The sequence below is a fragment of the Poecilia reticulata genome, chromosome 22, assembly GCF_904066995.2.
Source record: "Poecilia reticulata chromosome 22, P_reticulata-male-v2, whole genome shotgun sequence".
Classification (NCBI taxonomy): Eukaryota; Metazoa; Chordata; class Actinopteri; order Cyprinodontiformes; family Poeciliidae; genus Poecilia; species Poecilia reticulata.
The window spans coordinates 12,917,073-12,937,521 of NC_088851.1; the positions used below are offsets into that span (position 1 = coordinate 12,917,073).

Sequence of the window (20,449 nt, forward strand, 5' to 3'; positions counted from 1 at the left end):
AGCTGTGAAGACGACTTACTTACTTATCAATGTGTTTTTTCCCCCCTCATCATATAGAAATAACTGAATGGGTTTTGTTAATAATTTTTAAGTGATCTCAAAGTCTTTGGGGTCTAACTACTTTACTGGCTATTCAGATGCCTATAAATCCAGCCTTTGCATGACGTAAATTGTGATATTTTGACAATGGGAATAAACTTTTCAAATCATTGACACACACCTTGCTGACTTTGGAGACTGACTGAGTCAAACACCAAACACACTTAAAATGGACCATGAGAATTTGGTATATTAGCAGATGTTTCAAATCTTTACATCTTTTATCGTTTTCATAAAACTACACAGCAAATTCTGCAGAGTTAAATGAACACTATGCCGACTATTTGGCCCTTATCAGAATTGGTGTTAATTTAACTCTTTCAGTTATTTCAACAAGAAATTGAGTAATTTTAACAATTGAAATAGTTATAAATACTCAAACTATTGCTGAAATAACTCTGTAAGATTTAAATTAATGCCAATTCTGAAAAGGACCAAACAGACTCGGCATAGTGTTGATTTAACTCAGCAGAATTTGTTGTGTGTATTTACGTTTTTTGACATCTTTAAACAAATGCTCCTGTTTCACGCGTAGTGGATTTAACATTTAATTTTTCTGCTGATCTGCTTATGCTTCAGCACAGATAACTGGTTTGCACTGAGTTAACATTTTCTCATTATTCACATTATTTCTCTCCCTTTGTCTAGATGAAGACACATTAAATGTGCAGATTATGTGCGCTTGGTGCCAGAAGGTCGGCGTAAAACGCTATTCTCTGAGCATGGGGAGTGAGCTGAAGAACTTCTGCAGCGAGAAGTGCTTTGCTGCCTGCCGCAGAGCCTATTTCAAGAGAAACAAGGTAGGAGCCCCTGCTTTTCGTCAGCTTTGCATTTTCTAGACACTTCTTAAGGATCGTTTGGTCACAAGTTGTCACGTCACCACATGACATCATCGACACCGACTGGAAAATGAAGCTGATGGATCCATGACTTCATGAATTTACAGTGGACTGAATAAATATTAAGCAGAAAAGTCGAGGGTGGTTCAATAATTTCAGCAGATTTATCAGTGGTTTGGGAGGAATCCATGTAGTAGACATCAAAAGCTGTCTTCTCTGTATAATATGAAAACATATAATGGACAAACAAATGTCCTTCACAGTTCAAAATCTCACATGATTTACCTTCAAGCCCTCGACTGTAGCTAAAACAACTTGGAAATGTAAACTTTTTGGCATGCAAATTAATCAAAGTAAATAGAAATTTATTTCCTTACCCCATACTATTATTCATGTTAATATGATCATTTGTCAGTCGTCGGTTCCTCCTGGGATTTTATGCTTGCACAATAAAGTTGCTAATTGACTCTCATTATCATTGTTTATATGGTGGCTACATGCAATTAATGCTGCATTTGCAAACACCACATTGTTTTTAAGGCCTTTTTGCACTGCAGGGCCGACTTGGCCGCAGTTGAGACAGATCCGCTGTACTGCGGCTCTGGCCCAATTATGTTTGCATTGAGCATTTAGAGTCTAAAGTTTAGCAAGACCTCTGAAAAAGTCTGGAAGGCGACTCGTCTCTGTGCCAGTCTCCACAGCAAACGAACCAATCAATGCCTGATTTCAAACCAGCAGGTCTGGCCGGTCCAGATCCAGGGTGGGAACCGGGCTCTAAGTGCTAAGTGCAGAAACGCCTGACCCAGCTTGAACCCAGACTGAGCAGTGCAAAAGGGCCTCTAATTTATGAGTCAATATGAAGTGACTACTTTTTCACTCCAACAGATGTATAATTACTTTTAGTTTTAGTTTGTTTACCGTTTGGAAGCTAAAATAACTAAAATTACAACGACCTAAGAGGAAAAAAACAGAGAAACTAAAAATTCCACGTTTGTTATTTTCTTACCTAGTGTAACCACTTTGCATGAAGACTCAGCACTCTTTATAGCTATGGAGAATGTTTGCCTGACCTTGTTTAATTAGAAAAACTCAATAAACTACTGTAAAGAAACCTATGCTAATCCTTAGTGCTAACTGAGAGACTAATCACAAACATAAAGCTGTGGGGCATTGTTATAATTTTATTCTCATTTTTGTTTTTTGATTAAATGTATGTTTTAGTTTAACAAACAGAAATATTAGCCACTAATGCAGTTAGCATTAGCATAATTAAACTTACACCGTTTTGCTGTTTACATCCCAATCTATAAAAAAATCCCACAAAAATAATAAAGTATGTTGAATTTTTTATTAAATTAATTGATTACCCTACAAATCATGTATCATAGATAACTAATGAATTAATAATTAACACAAAGTTTGATTTCTAGAAACTGGTTGGTCACAACAAAGACCAAAATCCAGCTTGACAGAAACCAATTTTTCTTCTGATAAACTTATTGAGCTTTTCATATCTTGTAAACTAGCATCATTATGCCATAAAAAGCCTGTAGTCTAACTGTTACTATTACCATTCATCATAAATATAAGGTTTACAGTTCTCTCCACAATAATTGCCCCCCTTGTGAAGACATGTATAAAGGGTTTCAAATAAATTGTTGTTTTTGAGAGTTGGTGACCCCAAGAAACTATTTTTTCTGCAACCAAATAGTGATTACTAAACATGTTTTATTTGTCTTTAGTAATAGAAGATGCTTGTCCAGTTTATCACAGATCAACTGTTGTTTGTTCTGCTACATCTTTTGAATTATTCCTCTGACTATATATTTATTTTTTTTCTTTTTCTTTTTTAAACTTGCTCAGTGTGGGATCATGCTCTTGCAATAAACGTTTATTTATTTCAAGGCTTTTTGCACGCCTTTACCAGGAGCACCAGTAATTGTGGAGAGTGCTGTTCCAACAAACAAAACGTCTTGTTTAACTGCACTCTCATCTCCTTTACTGTGGTTAAACAAATCTCCTTTCTCTTTTATACCCAAGCTGGGATATATAAGGACTTATACAGTGAGTATACCATATTTTACTCTGCTGTTTGTCCGTCCTGAAATTCATCCAAAAAAACACCACACTACAGCGAATAAATGCACCTGCAGTTTGTTCATTTAATGTCTTTCTTTCCCCTGACACTATTTCCCAAAGCATGTAAAGTTCAACTTGAATGTTTTAACTGCTGTTGTTTATAGGATGAGGCTAATATTATTTCACAACATTTGTGTTGTTAATGATAAAAATGTAGCGTAATAATACAAAATGTAGACAGATAATCTGACACCCTCAGGCGATGTCAAGGGTTCACTGACGTTAGGAACATTTAAATTACATCAAAAGAAGGATGTTTTAAAACTTTATTTTTATATTTGTACTCCAAACGAGGTCTTTCTCATTTAACAGTTAAAGGTAACAGAGCAGGTTATGACATATTTAAGGTTTGTTTATTTTTTCTTCACACTTTGTCTCAATTAAACTCAAACGAAACGGGTTTGTGTGAACAATGCAAGGATACAGTGTAAAACTGTTTCTCACTGTAGAGAATATAGTTGCAAAATTTCAGCCAGTCAAAACTTTGTTTTTAACGTATAAACTAAGCAATGACTAACAGGCAGAAACAACACCTGTCAAAACAAGCTGAGGTATTTTTTATGCTGTGTGATTGAGCCATTATTTCCTCCACTTTCATGACTTTTACTTCCAACTATCTCCCTCTGATTAAGATTTTTGTAAAGCTATTCTGATCCCACCCTCACCTTAAACCCATCTGTTAGTCCTACCTCACACCTCACCACTGTCTTGCTGCTCAATGCCATACGCCACCATCACGTAAAGAGCAAAAGTATTCATACCTCTAGAATATTTTACATTCTGTTCCTATTCCAAACCTTAATTTAATTTATCGGTATTTCATGTGATAAACCAACACAAAGTGTTGTAGAGTGGTGATTTAAAAAAAAAAAAAAATCTAATTTGTGAGCATTAGTTCTCAAGCCTTGGGACAGATTCTCATTGAGATATTCCTGAACTGTCTGGTTTTCAGGGACATTTATGCAGCTTTATGTGGCATTATACAGCTTTTTGTTCATGAATGTTTTCTAATAAACATCTGAGGCCTTCACAAAATAGGTGGATTTATATAGAGGTGGACTCTGTTAACTGGTAAGATGACTTCAGATTGAAGTCAGTTACCTGTGGATTTATGGACCACCACCCTTTATTGGTTTAGTATTCATGAATTCACATATTTGTGGATTTTTTTGTAGAACAAAGCTTTTAATTATTTGCTAAATATTTAAATATGCAGCTTTTTTCTGAAAGTAAAAAAAAAATCAGTTTGGGAAGCTGTTTTTCATGTTTTCAAAGCAGCCAATCCCGGAGTGGTATTCATTTATTGGTAACACTTTATTTGACGGGGTGTGCATAACACTAACATGACACTGTCATAAACATGACACCTGTTATGCATATAAAGAAGTCTTTATGAACGTCTATGACTGTTGTCATGAAGTGTCATTCGGTAAATAATGACGCTTATAATGCAAAGTTGCTCTAAAAGTTGCATTAAAAGTGCCACCTTTGCATTAAAAATGTCGTTATTTACAAAATGACACTTCATGACAACATAGACGTTCATAAAGACTTCTTCATGTTCATGACAGATGTTATGTCATATTTATAACAGTTTCATGTCAGCCTTATGCACACCCTGTCAAATAAAGTGTTATTTTTCATTAATTTCTAAATCTTAAGAGTAGATTTAAGGAAAGAAGAAGACGTATCTGTTTCTGCAGTAGCACTAAAACAGTTTCCACTATGCATATTAATGCATTTTGAGAAGCACTTGGTGTTTAAACTATTAAAATAAGCAGATATAAACGTTTTTGGAGGAGTATGTATTTCATCTATTTCCCTAACCCCCAAGAAAACCGGGGTCCACCGTATTAGAGTACAGTGGACTCTAATACGGTCCACTGTATTAGAGCTCAATAAAACACCTGAAAAACACAAAAATATGAAGAAGTTTAATTTGGTAAGTAAGTATAATGAGGTTGATGCAGGTCACATTTTCCCCCCCATCTGACTTTGTCAAAAAATTGTATCAGAACTTTAAACACAAGTCAAAAGCTCTTAATAAAATACACAAATCTGTTTTGTTTCACTGCTACAGTCAGCCTCGTCCTCAAGAGATTGTCCACATTTGAAACAATTCCCCTGCAGTCGTGCTCTTTGCCAGTAAGACATGTTGGCTGTTTCATCAGCAGAATGCACGTGTTCAAACATCACAAACACAGAACAGTCTTCCTCTCCCTCAGTGGCTCAGATTCCATATTTTGTCTAGCTGTCGAACATTTCTGCAGTCCATTTGTGTAAACGATACCCATATGTTTCTTTCTCCATGCACCCACAAGGTTGGACGCAGCAAAGCAGCCTGCCGGCTATCTCCCTTTTTCCTCACATCTCCTCATGTCTATGCAGATAGATGTGAAGAGATGTGGGGTGGGAGGTTGGGGGGGTGTGGGGACGTGAGTGGGAGTCGTGTTGCATGAAGCATCCTCAGCTGCTTCATTCATGAAATCCAATCGTCTTCTCGTGTGACAGCGGCAGATACTTTCTCACATCTCTGCAAACCTCCACGTTATCTGGGGCTTGTCTGTGTGCAGCGAATGATGATGGATAGTTTAATTCAAGCTAATCACTTATGTTTCTGTTTACTGTGTCTTAAGCCTCTCAGTTAATATGGAAGGTCTTGCTTCCTCTTACCTTCCAGCACTTAATAATTCTGTCACCTCATTCTTATTTTATGTTATTTTTTTGCCTCTGACTCATTCAAAACCACAACGACTCGTTTTCTTCTTTGATCCTACTCTAAATTGAAATGGGGAAGATGCAGAAGTCCTCTGAGGATGTGTTTTTTACTCGTAGATCGTTTGGGGAATTTAAATAAAATAGATATCCCTCTGTAGCCTTTAGCTGTTGATGAGAAGCTCCTGAATTGCAACACCTTTAATTTCATTTGCATGATTTGTGCAGCAGAAAACCAGCGTGAAGTTTGGGATTTAGTGCAGACGAATGATACCCAGAGCGTAGCACAAGTAATCTCTGCCGTCGTATTAAACTGATCAGCTTCATGTTTTGCTCATAGCAGGTTATCTAGCAAAAATTTTATTTTTCTATGTTTAAAGATATTAGAAGGACCCAACAGCAGACAGGAAGGAGGCTAGATCAAAACAAAGATTACATTTAATGAAAGAAATAAAAATTAAACAAACATACAGAACAGTTGAATACGAGGAAAGATGCATAAAAGCTACAAGATCCCAGGCGTCAGAGATGTATAAATGCTGGGTTTGTAATTAATGGATGAAAACAAATTTGACTATTTGTTTTTGGGTTGCAGCTGTGAAGGGAGGGAAGGCTAAGCTAATGCAATAGAGGTACTAGATGGTAACTAATGGTAACTAACTACACAAACCACAAGACGACCTATGCAAAAACCCAGACGAAGCACTGGCATAATAATTTAGGTATTCCCAGTGTTTGGAAAACTTAAAAGATTGTGTCCATTTTTCCAAACCAGTTTAACATCAAACCAATTTTATTTATTTTTATGCCAAAAATATTTGGTTTTAATAAGATAAGATTATTATGAGACATAAAATCAATAAATTTATTCGGTGCGCATTGACAATGTCAATGCCATACATTTTAGTAAAACTCTGAGAGCCTTTTGTAAATAAACAGGCCCACAGAATTATAGATTCCCCACCGTGCTAAATTGTGTGTCTTTCGTGTTTTCCAAATAATTCCTCCTTTTATTGACTCCAAGTCACTTAGCAAACTTTGCATGTTTAGGTTTGTGATGACAGGATAGAGAAGCTGATTTTCTGGCAGCTCTTGAGCAGTGAGCCTTGCATATTTATTTATTTATTTTTACCCACCTTACCATCCTCATCTCTGTGTAGACTTGTCATCTGGTCTTGTTTACCTTAGTTTTCATTATTTTAAACATCTAATTAAAATAATCTAACTTCATATATGACCAAGTTTAGGAAAGGAGTCATTTTCCTGCAGCTATAATTTATGAAGATTAGCAAAGATCTGCTTCATTGGAATGACTTGCTGAATCATATTTCCCCTTTTGAAAAGTGGCAGAAAGAATAAACCTCTCTGTCACATAATATTTACAATTACGTATTGGTTACTAAATATTAGTTGCCACAAACAATTATTAAAAAAGCTATTTATTTAAAAATTCTTCACTGAAATTAATTTGACTGTTTTTGGGGAAGATGATGGAATAGATGTAAATAAGTGATCAAATTACAGACTATATTTTGATTTAGTGTGAAATTACTGCAATGAAAAATTAATTTAATCCAAGGGTTTTCACACAGCTTTTGCACTATAACAATGATAAAGGAAGGTGCTTCCTTATGATATAAAGTCGTGACTTAAATGCTTGCTTTTTCAGGGTTTTGCCAGTTCATCTGGTGAAATCTTGCTGCAATAGCTTCATCAATCTCTTTTTCCAAGCAGTTGGGTTTTGGTGTTTTTTACTATCGATTGGTTTGATATTTTTCAAATACCGCCCTGGTGAAAACAAACTACCTTTTTTATTTTTTTTTTGGTGTTCGTCATGATTTATTTAAGAACAAACCGGCACATTTAAAAGGCATGAGAAGACTTCGGTTCGCAGGTTGTTTCTGCTGCAGCACACACTTTTCTTTTCTTGTTCACACCGTTAAGCCTCCCCCTCCTTCTCCTCCGAGACCCCAGACCTCCATCAGTGTCTTTCCCCGAGAGCTCGCTCCAGGCACGAGGGGGCAGAGTGTCGCTTCATGTCAGCCCAGAAATGTCACATCACCCCCAACACACACACAAACCTGCCTCCTCGCTCCTCCGCTCTCCATGGCTTTCCATCAGCTACCACAGAGGGAGATATGCATGAGAGAGACGAGGGCATCTATCAGAGTGTGTGTCTGTGAGTGTGGGTTTTGTGTGTGGATTTCTCTGTTCACGTGATGAAGACTGTAAAGTGTCTGCACGTTGCAGCTGAGGCTCGCTGGAGCTCGGGAAGCCTGCAGGCCTGCCTTACACCGCTGCAGGGCACAGAGAGGAAGGTGATTATCTCGTAGCTGCCAGCCATCCAGCTCAAATAAAGAAAAAAGTAACTCCAACTAACAAGATGTGGAGACTGCAAAAGTAAACATGAACTTGGATGGCTTTTTGATATTTCTTTAACTTGTACTGCAGATAAAGTCTGAGAAAATCTTTTTATTTTTTATTTTTTGCCAGAGCACTTATTTTGGCATCGGTAATTACTTTTTTGCACGCTTCTTATGAAGAAAATTTTTGTGTTCATCGCAGCGTTGGCTCGTCCCAAGATACTTTTTAATGCTTCAGTGATTAACGGGTCACATTTAAATTGCCAAAGTCCAGGAGAAAAAAAAACATCTTTGAAGGAGCTTCAGAAAGACTAGAAACAACTGATCAAGTCCGCTCCTAAAGCTGACAAGACGGTCCAGCTGCTTGAAAGGCACATTTAAAGAAATGAGAGATGACTCAACACTTTCGTGCAGCAGAGGCAACAGCAGGAATAACATTTGCTGCACACTTCAAAGCGGGATGCGGTACAAACTGCGATGTGCAAACATCACAGAGGAAAAATGTCCGCAGCACCACAGAAAAACTGGAGCAAACTGGTGTTTGTTTTTATTTTTTTCTTTTTAAAATTTCAACGGGTTTATTTTCTCTCTTGTTGTTACTCTGCGCACCCGTGGTGGTTTTCTGATTTTAGAAAGCAATTTTATTTGGTAAGAGTGGTTATTTTTGGCAGCTGATGGGCACATACACCTGGGCGGGTACGTGTGCCCAGATGGAAGACAGCACTTTGACAGCTGGCCTCGCATCCCCACAGGACCGTGGCATCAACAGAGGGGAGCATCGGGGAGGATGTCTTCCTTTGTTGCCTGAATTAGAAACGGATGGATGGATGGATGGATGGATGGATGGATGGATGGATGGATGGATGGATGGATGGATGGATGGATGGATGGATGGATGGATGGATGGATGGATGGATGGATGGATGGATGGATGGATGGAACAGTCGTTGGACTGTTTTACCCATTTTAATGTGTATTTATTCCTAATAATAGAGTCATACAAAACTTGTATGTTAAAATTCCCTTGATTTCCATTTCAAAATATTTATATTCATCACAGTGTTAATAAAATCACACTGCATATCTGTCTATCCATCGATGTCTGTCTTTGTGTGGCTCTCTGTGAGCCTTGAGCCTTGTTCACGGTGCCAACACCTCATTAGTGCAATATGCAAATGAACTGGAGCGGGGCCAGAGGGTCAGAGCACAAACTGGAGGCTGGATAATAGCACAATGCTGCATCTTTCTGTCGTTGTGCACACGTGTGTGTGTGTGTGTGTGCGTGTGTGTGTGTGTGTGCGTGTGCGTGCGTGTGCGTGCGTGTGTGTGTGTGTGTGTGCGTGTGTGTGTGTGTGTGTGCGGGGTTGTGCGTGTGTGTGCGTGTGTGTGCGTGTGCGTGTGCGTCCGTGTGTGTGTTCGCCACAGAGAGTTACTGAGTCTTCAGGTTGCTGCCCAGTTAATGTCCCTTTACCATTTCTTGAGTCTGTAGCGCACATGACTGACCTCAGAACAGATTAAGTGGCAGAAAATGATGAAATTATCCAGACAAATCAAAGTTTTTTTTGGGAGTTTTCAGGTCAAACACCTGTTTAGACCAAGTGTTTGATCACAAGGATCTGAACTTATCAATAAACATTTATAATAATATTAGCTGTTTAGTCTTCATTTCAGTGGCTTTTAGCTGTACTTTATGACCCAGTTGTATCACACCAAGCTCTGTTCTACACAAAAGTTGATTTTTTTTGTTTATATTAAAAATAAAAAACAGCGTCTCCGGAAACATCTTAACTACACCTGACATAACAGATTGCCTCCGTTTTCACGCTGTGCATAATGAATGACTCAGAGTGCAGGAAGCTCATTTTCCTGCTGCAATCAGAATTTGAAAGGATTTTTTAAAATGCTGCAATAAGATACTCATGGAAATGACACAGCTGAACTGTTTGGACAGATTTATCAAATATCATCCATTTGATACTGATATATACACTTAAAGGACCAAGTAGTCCTTTTGGAATATTTTAGGGACATGTATTTTAACCTTTTATGCCCTTTTACATGGCCTGCAAAAGTATTCACCCTTTTCAAATCACAACCTTAACTTTCAGTGCATTTTATTGGGATATTAGGCGATGAGTCAGTGCAAACTAAAGCATATTTATGACGTGGAAAGGAAATGCTACATGGTTTTCAACTTTTTTAGAAATATTTTGGACAATAGTTCAAGATTATTCAGATGAGTAAGAAGTCTATGAACGTCAATTTTCAAGTGTTGCCACAGACTGATGTTTTAGAGTTAGGTCTGGACTTTGACTGGGCCACTCAAGCATCATGGTGATCTCGTATTGACCTTCAACCATCTTCCCATTCACTCTAACTAGCTTCCCTCTCCTTCCTTAAGAAAAGTATCCCCGCAGCATGATGCGGATGGTTTGACACTTATGGTTGTAATATGATGTAAACATGTAAAAGTTTAATGGATATGGATACTTGTGTTACCACTGTACTGGCAAAACTAATCACTTTTAAAACATTTACTTCAGATAAAAGACTGTGAACGTTTAAAGTTTTTTTTTTTCCATTGAACTAAACATCTGCACATGCATGCTTGCATGTTTGGTTGGACTGTTGAACAACTTTGCAATCACAATCATTTCAGTTTCGTTTATGTCTCTCTTTTTTCTTTGCATTTCTCAGACTTTTTTGTTGCCTCTGTTCACCTGTTTTATTTGACCATCCTTAAAAAGTAGCCATTATTTCTCCTCCCCCTCCTCAGACGAGAGACGGCGGCGGCCTTGGAGGGAAATTACCCCGGCACGTCTTTACTCAGGACGCTCCCCGGCTTGTCTTCAAGACAAACAGCGATGTTCTTGTAAGGATCATGAACATTTAACACCAGACACAGTTTCAGCTCAAAGGCTTTTATGCATACATTTATTTTGATGTTTTCATTTTTTGTGCTTTTTAAACATTTTTTTCCCCCATCACACATTGTACTCTGTTTCAAAAAGACAGAAAGGACGCATTCATACCCTTTGATCTCTTCTACATTTGTCATTTCACAACCATGAATATGTGTGTTTTATTGAGATTTTATGTGACAGTCACAGTATTGAAGTGGAAAGTTAATCATACATATTATAATTTATATTTTACACAGATAATCTGAAAAGTGTGGCATACATTTCTATTCAGCTCCCTTACCTCTGATACCCTTAAATAAAATCTATCTCAGGTAATTACCTTAAAAAAGTATTTAGTTGGTTAATGGAGTCCACATGAGTGTCATTTAATCTCAGCATACAGTTGAAACCATAAGTTTGCATACACTTTTTTCTCACTGTCTGAATTTAAGTTAGACCAAGCTTTTCTTGTTTTAGGTCAGGTTAGAATTACCAAAATTATTGCTATTTGCAAATTGCCACAATAATGAGAGAAGGAATGTGTCATATATGAATTTATTGTTGCCCATGTGAACTTCAGGTTTCACTGATGATTTCAGAGCAGAATCAATGAACATTGCAGAGAGGTCAGGGAGGAAGTTCTTCTCTGCGGTTTAAAGCAGGATTAGGTGACAAAGTAATATCCTAGGCTTTGAGCATCTCACCGTTTACTTCTCAATCCATCTTCAGAAAATAGTACATGTAACAAGCTGTCTACAAGTCCATTATTATCCGGAGATTCAACCCAGAGACCTTTGCTAACTCTGGAGGACTTGCAGACATCGACGGCCCAAGTGTGATAATCTGCAAGCATCTCCCAATAAGATTTTTCTTGAAATAAAAAAAAAGTCAGATTGGCTTTAGATGGCCTGTTTGCAGTTTGTCAAAAGTCTCATAGAAAATACAAGAAAATGGTGTGGTAAGACAAGACCCAATTGAATTTATAGGTTTACATGAAGACCGTCTGTGCAGTGGGAAACTAATACAGCACAACACGTTGAATACACTATAGCTAAGGTTAAAGATGGTGGTGGCAGCATCATGCTATGGGTCTGTTTTGTGACAATCTGACATCCAAATGGATGGTTGTCAATATTATTGTACTTAATGGCTGATTACCAAATAATTTTAACTCTGTGGATGCAAACTGTTCAGATATTCACAAATTTATCTTCTGGCGACTCAATTAAAACAAACTCTGTCTGAACCCAAAAGAATCTGCACCACGTGTACCAGTTCTTTCTTATAAAAGACCAACATTGGAATTGCTGGGGTCATGATAAGGATATTCAATCACATCAGGACACATTTTTCAAATATTTGAAGTCAAATATTTAAGGAAACATTGATTATTTTCTTCTTAATGCAAACAGGCAGCTGCAAGCCAAAAGAAACATTTCATATCTTTGCTAGAGATCAGAGTTTCTGCAGGAACATTCAGACACGAGCCACCGCTCAAGTCTCATCTTTCTTGCAGCTGGAGTGGTTTCACTCATCAACCCGGCCCGTAGTGTGTGCTAGGAAATCCTCCAACCGAGCTTCACTTGGCCGAGACAGGAAGGTTTTTACATGTCACATTTATAATGACCGATATGATGGCTGGCTGTAATAAGAGCAGCCTGACAGACACGCAGAACAGGCCTGGACCTCTTTGACTTTTATCTGCTCCTTAAACTTTTCGTTCTCCATTCAGATTTTAACGAAGTCACACACACGGTGTGGCTAATGTGAAGCCCAGAAACACGAAATCAACCAGAAATCCTTTTTCTTTTATTGACCAGGTCATTATGATCAACAAAACAATAAATGGTGTAAACTAATTACACCACTGCATCAAAGGTATATGCTGCAGATGGTCTTCAAGAGGTTGAATTGAAGTAAGCCTACTTTGAACTTCATTTTCCAACAAACTCTTTTTCTGCTAAGAGCATCAATGCATTCGGCGCAGATGTCTAAAGTAGTCAGGATATTCTGCAGATTGTTTGGAGCTTACCTTGGCTTATCAAACTAACTTTCTCTTCAATTGGATGAAGGTTGTGCTGTGAAGTCTCAGGGCGTCGAAAATTGTTTCAGATTTTCAGTGATGGATTTATTTAATAACCAGCATGAACAAAATACCTAAAGTGATGCTGTTATTGTAACATGTCCAAGGTGTGTGGCCTGAGCGCTCCTGCATGGCTTGGCCATGAAGAATTTGAAGCTTCAAATAGACGCCAGTTTAGAAAATGATTGCAGTGCCACTGGTGTGGCTGCCGAACTCGTATCGCCCTGCCGTTTCCCTGGCAACAACCAAAACTATTGTACCACTCTCCCACTAACTGCTGAATCAGTTAATGCCACGGTCACCTCCTTCCACATAGAAATTGGTATAATCACTCTGCTTGCTGCTAATGGCTCTTTGCTGCTGAGAAGGTCCAAATTACCCCCAGGCTCAGCTGTGCTGGTTGCTGAGAGACCAAAGGAAGTAGTGAGCCACTGGGCTGCTGCAGTTTGAACACAGTTTCTACGTGTCTTAGCTGCCAATAGACTCTTTCAGAAATACTTTGGGACTTCTGTGTGGTTTCTGAAAAGTTCAAGACGACATCAGGTTTAAGTTAAAATGTTCATTTTACAACCCTGAGCCACCAGGCAAGACAGTCATGCCACCATAATGAGCGACTTATTTAAAGGTTAGCTAGTTTCTCAGCCTGAAGGGTGTTATGGACAAGCAGTCTATGCAAACATCTGGCCAGCTGGTGAAAAGCAAAAGTGAGTCACGTAATTTTCTGCCAGTAACACCCAATAGATGGTGGTTAAATACTCCAAGACATGACGTAACACAGCAGTTCAGCCATAGGAAGTTTTTTTTTTTTTTTAGCTTAACAAAAACGATGCAGTGACACACTCCACCAGGGTGTTTCTCCCCTTGGAATTGGAGATATCCGAAACAAAGCTATTTGTTGCCATCTATATTGACCTAGATAAGATCCTATTTAAGTCATCTATGGTTCTGCAATACCAACTTTATTTTTACTTGTGAAATTTGTCTAATTATGATTTGTTTCCTTTGATTCACCATAATCTTACCATTTACTTCTCTGAAACCCCCTCTTTATCTCCTGCAGTTGTTTTAAATCTGTAAATACTTCTTCAGTTACTAAAACTTTCCGGCATAGCTATGCAACTTGTTGCATCAAAAACACTTTCCTCCTGCCCCACAACCTTTTAACAAGGCCCATCTGGCTCTTCCTAATTTTCTCCCTTCTCGTTGTCGGTTCAGAAGGTGAGAGGAGGAAGAACGGCTGCTTCTTTTCCAAGCCAGATAACTGTAATGCAAATGGCTAAAGTACACCACCAACGCTGGCTCGTTGGCCACGGTGGAAATAAATGGCCGTAATTAGGCTGAACTGCAAACATCTGTGTGCAGGAGTGTGGAGCGAGACGAGAGGGAAGGAGAAAGCACAACTCCATTAGCGTAATGCTCGGTGAAATTTTCACTCACAGTGCAGAAAGTCGTTAAGTGCTCTCCGTCTGTCTTTCCGAGTCGAGGAAAATTTCAGTGCATTTATAATTTAAAATATCCGAGGTCTAGGAATATAAAACTCAACTTGTGAGAACACTTCTTGGACTTTTACTCTGTTACGCCTCATTGGATTAGTGGGACTAATTGAACAGTTAAAGCATCTAAAATTAAAATGACTTTTAGTGGATATGTATGAAACTATGTCTCAGATCTGTTCTATGGTTATGTCACCATGCGTGTAACTTCTTACTCTATCTTGTACGATTACTTAAAAACACAAAATATTTGCAAAGTTGTAGCAGATAATGTTTATTTTACAAATGCATGCACATAGACAGCCTTTCTGACTTAATCTTTTTAAGCCACTGTCAGACCTGATTCTTTCTAATAGACCAGTGTTGCTTTGCACCATGTAAAACACGAGTTTATCCGCTTCCCAGTTGCATCCTTCAACTTATTAACATTCAGCAGGGGGGCAAAAGGGTCTGTATGATGGATGGATGTCGCTGAAGGGTCTGACAACTGATTAATGCCTTAATTATCTCCAGTGAGGACCTGCCACTCCTCCCAGAGCTGACAGAGTGAGCTGTGTGTGGCCTGACGAGCGTCGCCGTGTTCGGGGCTCGCCCACTGCTATCTGCTCCACCGGGGGTCACATTCATTCTCTTCTGTCAAGAAAAATGCTCACATTTTTGCACTGTGAAGGTGTTGATGAAAGATTGCAGCAGCCTGTTTTGGGGATCAGCGCCACTGCAGTGGTTATAAAACTTCACATTTAAGACGAGCCAACACACATTTGGATTCCATGTCGCTGTATAAAATAACAATTAGATGAAAAGGCAACAGAAATGTATTATGTACGTCTATTTTTATAGAAAAAAAAGTGTGTGATTCACACTTATTTTTTTCATACCATTAACTGTTTAATAGACTTGGATAACCTCAGTAAATATAAAACTATTAAAGGAAATGGCTCTTGAGTCCAGAATTTCAACAAGATCTTTACAAGACTTTATATTTTTTATGGTAGTTTTTTTTAAAGCCATGTAGACATTTTAGTTATTTTAGATCATCGTCTTGCTGCATAACCTAAGTACACTTGAACTAAAGGTCACGAGGAAATTCTCCCTCAGGATTTTGTTGTATGGAAAAGAACTCATGGTTCCATCAACTCTCATAAGACTGTTGCCCTACCTGCACCATGCTTGACGTTGTCTACGACTGAGCAATATGGACAAAAAATATTTGTATTTATTAATATGTTTTGACAGATTGAAAGATAAATATCACACCGTTTCAAATTAAAGTTTCTAAGATAATATGTATTCCAATACAAACTGAAAGAATAAACTGAAGCAATCATTATTGATAGCTAATGACATTTGTTTTCATAAATTACACACAGATTGTATGATGTCATGGGTTGCAAATACAGTAAACAAATTAAACATTGCACTTTCTTCACTAGCAGTATAATGATGTAAAAGCATTTGAAGAACAATTTGAGACTTCAAAAGTGCTTCAGTACATGAATGAAAAAATGTAAATCAGGTTTACAGCACCTTTTTCTCTACCTTGTAAAAATGCTTAAACTTAGGACATGTGTTTTGTCTTTTCCCATTGAAATATTTCTGTTTATATGTTCTGGGTTAATTTTGGACTTCCTGGAACAGTCATCGGTGCTTAAACAGATTAAATCTCTAAGGGAACATTTATTATATCACCCCAATGAAAGGGCTCTTAAAACACTTTCATAATTCACTAGAACTTCGGAAAATTCACCTGATTATTATTTTGTGATCCTGTGACACAAAAACGAAGAAAAAATACAAATAAAAGAACATCTATTTCATTTTGTCTTTAAAAAACTATAAAATTGGGGGTTCGTTCTTTATTTTTCACTATGAATCAAAAACTGGGTGATTCTTGTTTTCAGTTTGTAGCTTTTAAAACCAAACACTTTAATGTATTTTTGTGGAATACCATGTTGTTACTTCAGATCAAAGCAGAAATTAATGGAATGACTAGCAATATACTCTGAATGTCCAAAATGACATGATTTGGATATTGTTCCCAGTCTTCCTGTAGATTTGTTCAATTAGACACCTGCTAGAAGCTGCCATATGTATTTTACTGCATTTACTACTAAGTTGGCACAATATTCAAATCCTTTTGTTGAAGGAAACTGAGGGAAAATATCTTGCAGCTGTATCAGAGTCCTTGGTCTCCCACAGGACTGAGAGTGAGTGTCTCTTTCAGGCCAACAGAAAGTGCAAATGAGAACTTGTTGCGTGGGCAGATTGTTAAAGACAGTCACCTCAGTTGCATAGCAGCAGAACATTGTTATGTCTGCATTCACTTCTGTAAATGTAGAGTTGTTAAAAGCAAATGGGGGATGCGTATTTACAAATATAAATGAACTTACTCCTTAAGTAAGATGATAATGATATAACATTGTGCTGTACTATATGTACATGACAATTTACATATCTTATGTGCTGTGTTTTTTGCAGGTGTGTGACTGGTGCAAACATATTCGCCACACTAAGGAGTACCTGGACTTTGGTGCTGGTGAGCGCAGGCTGCAGTTCTGCAGTGCCAAATGCCTGAACCAGTATAAAATGGACATTTTCTACAAGGAAACTCAGGCTGCCCTGCCTGGAGCATTGTGTAACCCCGGTCATGGAGCTGGAGGGGAGGGAAAGCCAGAGTGCAGTGGAGGGGTGCAGCTGCTGACTCCTGAATCCTGGGGAACGCCACTAACAGATCTTCGGCGTAAGGCTCCTTCACCAGGGGGCCATTCTAGCACCTCTGCCTTGGTCTCCTCCACTTCCTCTGCCACCTCACCGTCAGAAACAGCAGCTGTGTGTTCCCCGTCCTCATCCACTTCAGCCAAAATCCCCACACCTAGACCTCATGAAAGCCCAACACTTCCCCCTCCACCTGTTTCTTTGCACCCACCGGTGGGGGTTCCCTCTGGCAGCCCACCCATGGTGATGACACCCAGAGGACCTATGCCCCTGCCTCTGTTCATGGAACATCAAATGATGCAGCAGATCCGACCGCCATTTCTTCGCCCCTCTGCTCATCCAGGGGGACCTAACAGCCCACTTTCAAACCCCATAATCCCTGGGATTGGTCCACCTCCTCCCCCAAGAGCCCTTGGTCCAGCATCAAGCCCCATGCACAGACCCCTCCTTTCTCCACACCTCCACCATCCATCCAATCCTAATCCAGGTATGATCCCTCCTCACCCTGGCCTACCTATACCAGGTCTACCCCCTTTTCCTCCTGTCAACATGATGCCCAACGGACCCATCCCTTTGCCCCCAATGATGAACTTTGGCATGCCGTCCTTAGCCCCATTGGTACCCCCACCAACTCTGTTGGTCCCTTACCCAGTTATTGTACCTCTCCCAGTTCCAATACCTATTCCAATCCCAATCCCTTTTAACTCCAAGTCTTCGAGGGACCAACCAGAAAGCAGTAGTTCTGTCCACAGCGCTCCAGATTCTTCAGAAGCATCATCCTCTAGGGCTCACTCTCCAAGTTCTTCTGGAAGTGACAAAGGGGACCACAAGACAGAGCCAGCTGGTGGAGAACAGGTTTCTCCTGTACCTGGTGAGAGAAGCAGGACAGCGTTCATGGACTTGACTGTGAAGGCAGAGGATAATCCAGGCAGTCTTTGTCTTTCCAGTGGCTCTGGACTGATTGATGGTGTAATTGACCTAACTGTGGGCCAAAAGCCAGGCCAGCAGCACCTCATTCAGACCATGCTCGCTGGAGTCCAGGTCAAAGTGGAGGAATCAAGATCTCCACCAGCTGATGGGTTTGGGAGGGAATGTGTAGGTAGTAACGCAGAGAACGCTCTTTTACCACAGGGCAGTTTTACAGAACTGGACACTGGCAAACACCTTAAGTCATTGGACTCTGCAGTGCAACCTTCCAGCAAAACTGATCTTCCAGAGAGTCAAATAAGTCCTAATTTTAAACCAGCGCTCTTGCCTACATCATTACGGACTCAGTCGTTAGCCCTTCCTCAGCTCCAAGCTAACTCTGTTGCCCCTTGTAATGTAATAGTCAATGGCACTGGATGGCATTCCCTTCTCAATCCAGACCGAAAAGGAGAGAGGGATGGGGAGAACCCGCCAAATAATGGTGATCTGGAGCGCGAGGCACTGAAAGAAAACAATTGTTCGGTGGGTGAGGCAGGGAAAAGAATATCAGCACAAGATGAGAAAGTGGACACAAAAGTGGACAGTAAGCAAGACCCTGACTCCAGCATGGAGGAGGGTGAACACGCCTACGCCCTGCCACTTCTCTCAGCAGGAGGTTGTGTCGTCATCCAGCCTGTGCCAAAGCCTGCCGCCGACAAGACAGCCATCCTGTCCTGCTCCATCAGCGCACCGCTGTCAGCCGGTGGGAGCCCTGAGCTGGAGCCGCCGCTGAAGAGGAGGTGTCTGCGAATCCGCAATCAAAACAAGTGAGGTAAGTGAATTTTGATATTATCAAAATAACACTTCTAGGGAATCTCACATCAACATTTTGCCATGGGCCATTACCGTTACCTGCAATTTGCGAGTTAATTCCAAGGTTGCAGGATTTCTTATTTTTGCTATATAAGGAGGGTGAAGTGATAAGGTTATCTAGCGCTGTCATTTTCTCGGTATCACCGATCAAACCAGCTGCTGTCTAATTTTATCATATTTAACAAATTGATTTAACAAATTCAACTTAATCTAAACAAACTAGTTATACTATTTTGTTGTGAATCAGTGGATAAAATTCATCCTGTGACACAAATCAACTTCCACAATTGACAACCGAGAGATGTTAGACCATGTGTTGATCAGCAGAACAGAGTAGTGTTAAGTATGATTAATGTGTTCAAAGTTCTAGTAGCCAGTGTTTTAAATCACATTTGTTCTTTGGTAGGCTTTGATTTTATTCTTTTCAGCCAAAGCAAAACCCTCGAGTCACATGTTTCCGGATAATTTGGTAGCATCACACAGAAGTGGTACATGAAAAGCACTTGACAAGTGGAATAGAAAGATTTTACTATCTATGTAAAGTGCCATAAAAAAATATTGTTTTTAACCTTTTTTCACATGTTAATGTTTAACTTTTAAAAAAAGGACATACGGTTCTTTGAGACTGAGGCGAACTTGGATATCGGTGCTCACAGGTGTAAGCAAAACGGTAACCAGGCAATTGGACTTGGAGAACGTGTTCAAACATGCCCATCAAAGAACCCTATGACGGTACTTTGGGAGTACTTTGGGAGTACTTTTGGCCTTTGATATAGGCTGTTGGGTCCCTGTACGATCAGTGTCGGAGAGCGTCAGACTCAAAGTCCCCCTTTGTCCCTGATGCTGTTCATAAGGTTCATGGGCAGAATAACTCGCACAGCAAAGGTGTTGAGGGGATTTGTTTTTGTGGATGGATGGATAGTCAGAATGTGATGTCTGTCTATAAAATGTCTATAAAATATCCTTTACTCAGACATTTTCTCTTCTTTTGTAGACTAATAATAAAACAGTCTGCACTCTTTTCTGTCATCTTAGATTGTTCAGGTGCAGTGACAAAGATTAATCAGAGTGACACAGTGTGCTGCTTGATTTTTGGGTAGACACAGTGTGACTTCAGACTTTGGAAAAAAGAAGTGGAAAAAAAGAATGAAATGATTTTTCTCAGCATTACGTGAATGCTGCGACAGGGAGATCTGTTTGAATGTCACCTAGGGAACTCTTGTGGAGAACATTTTTGAAAGGTGTCTGATTCAATAGCATCCTGGTGAATAGGATGTTTAGCCCACACATTAATTTTCCAAACAAAATGAGCGTTTAAAAC

At 39.3% G+C, this 20,449-nt stretch overlaps 1 protein-coding gene across 5 annotated transcripts in view; it reads left to right on the forward strand.

Annotated features, from left to right (window-relative positions):
• The window catches only part of sobpa (sine oculis binding protein homolog (Drosophila) a), a 42,217-nt gene that overhangs the window by 14,851 nt on the left and 6,917 nt on the right, over positions 1-20,449 (forward strand). For 2 of the 5 annotated variants that reach the window (XM_081603394.1, XM_008399698.3), the window contains 4 exons: positions 748-899; positions 2,979-3,002; positions 10,932-11,027; positions 17,113-19,087. In XM_081603394.1, coding sequence (XP_081459520.1) covers positions 748-899; positions 2,979-3,002; positions 10,932-11,027; positions 17,113-19,086 — 2,246 coding nt within the window. In that variant the 3' untranslated portion in view covers position 19,087. The remainder of the gene's footprint in view (positions 1-747; positions 900-2,978; positions 3,003-10,931; positions 11,028-17,112; positions 19,088-20,449) is intronic. The other 3 variants (XM_008399700.3, XM_008399699.3, XM_008399701.3) reach the window with 3 other exon arrangements.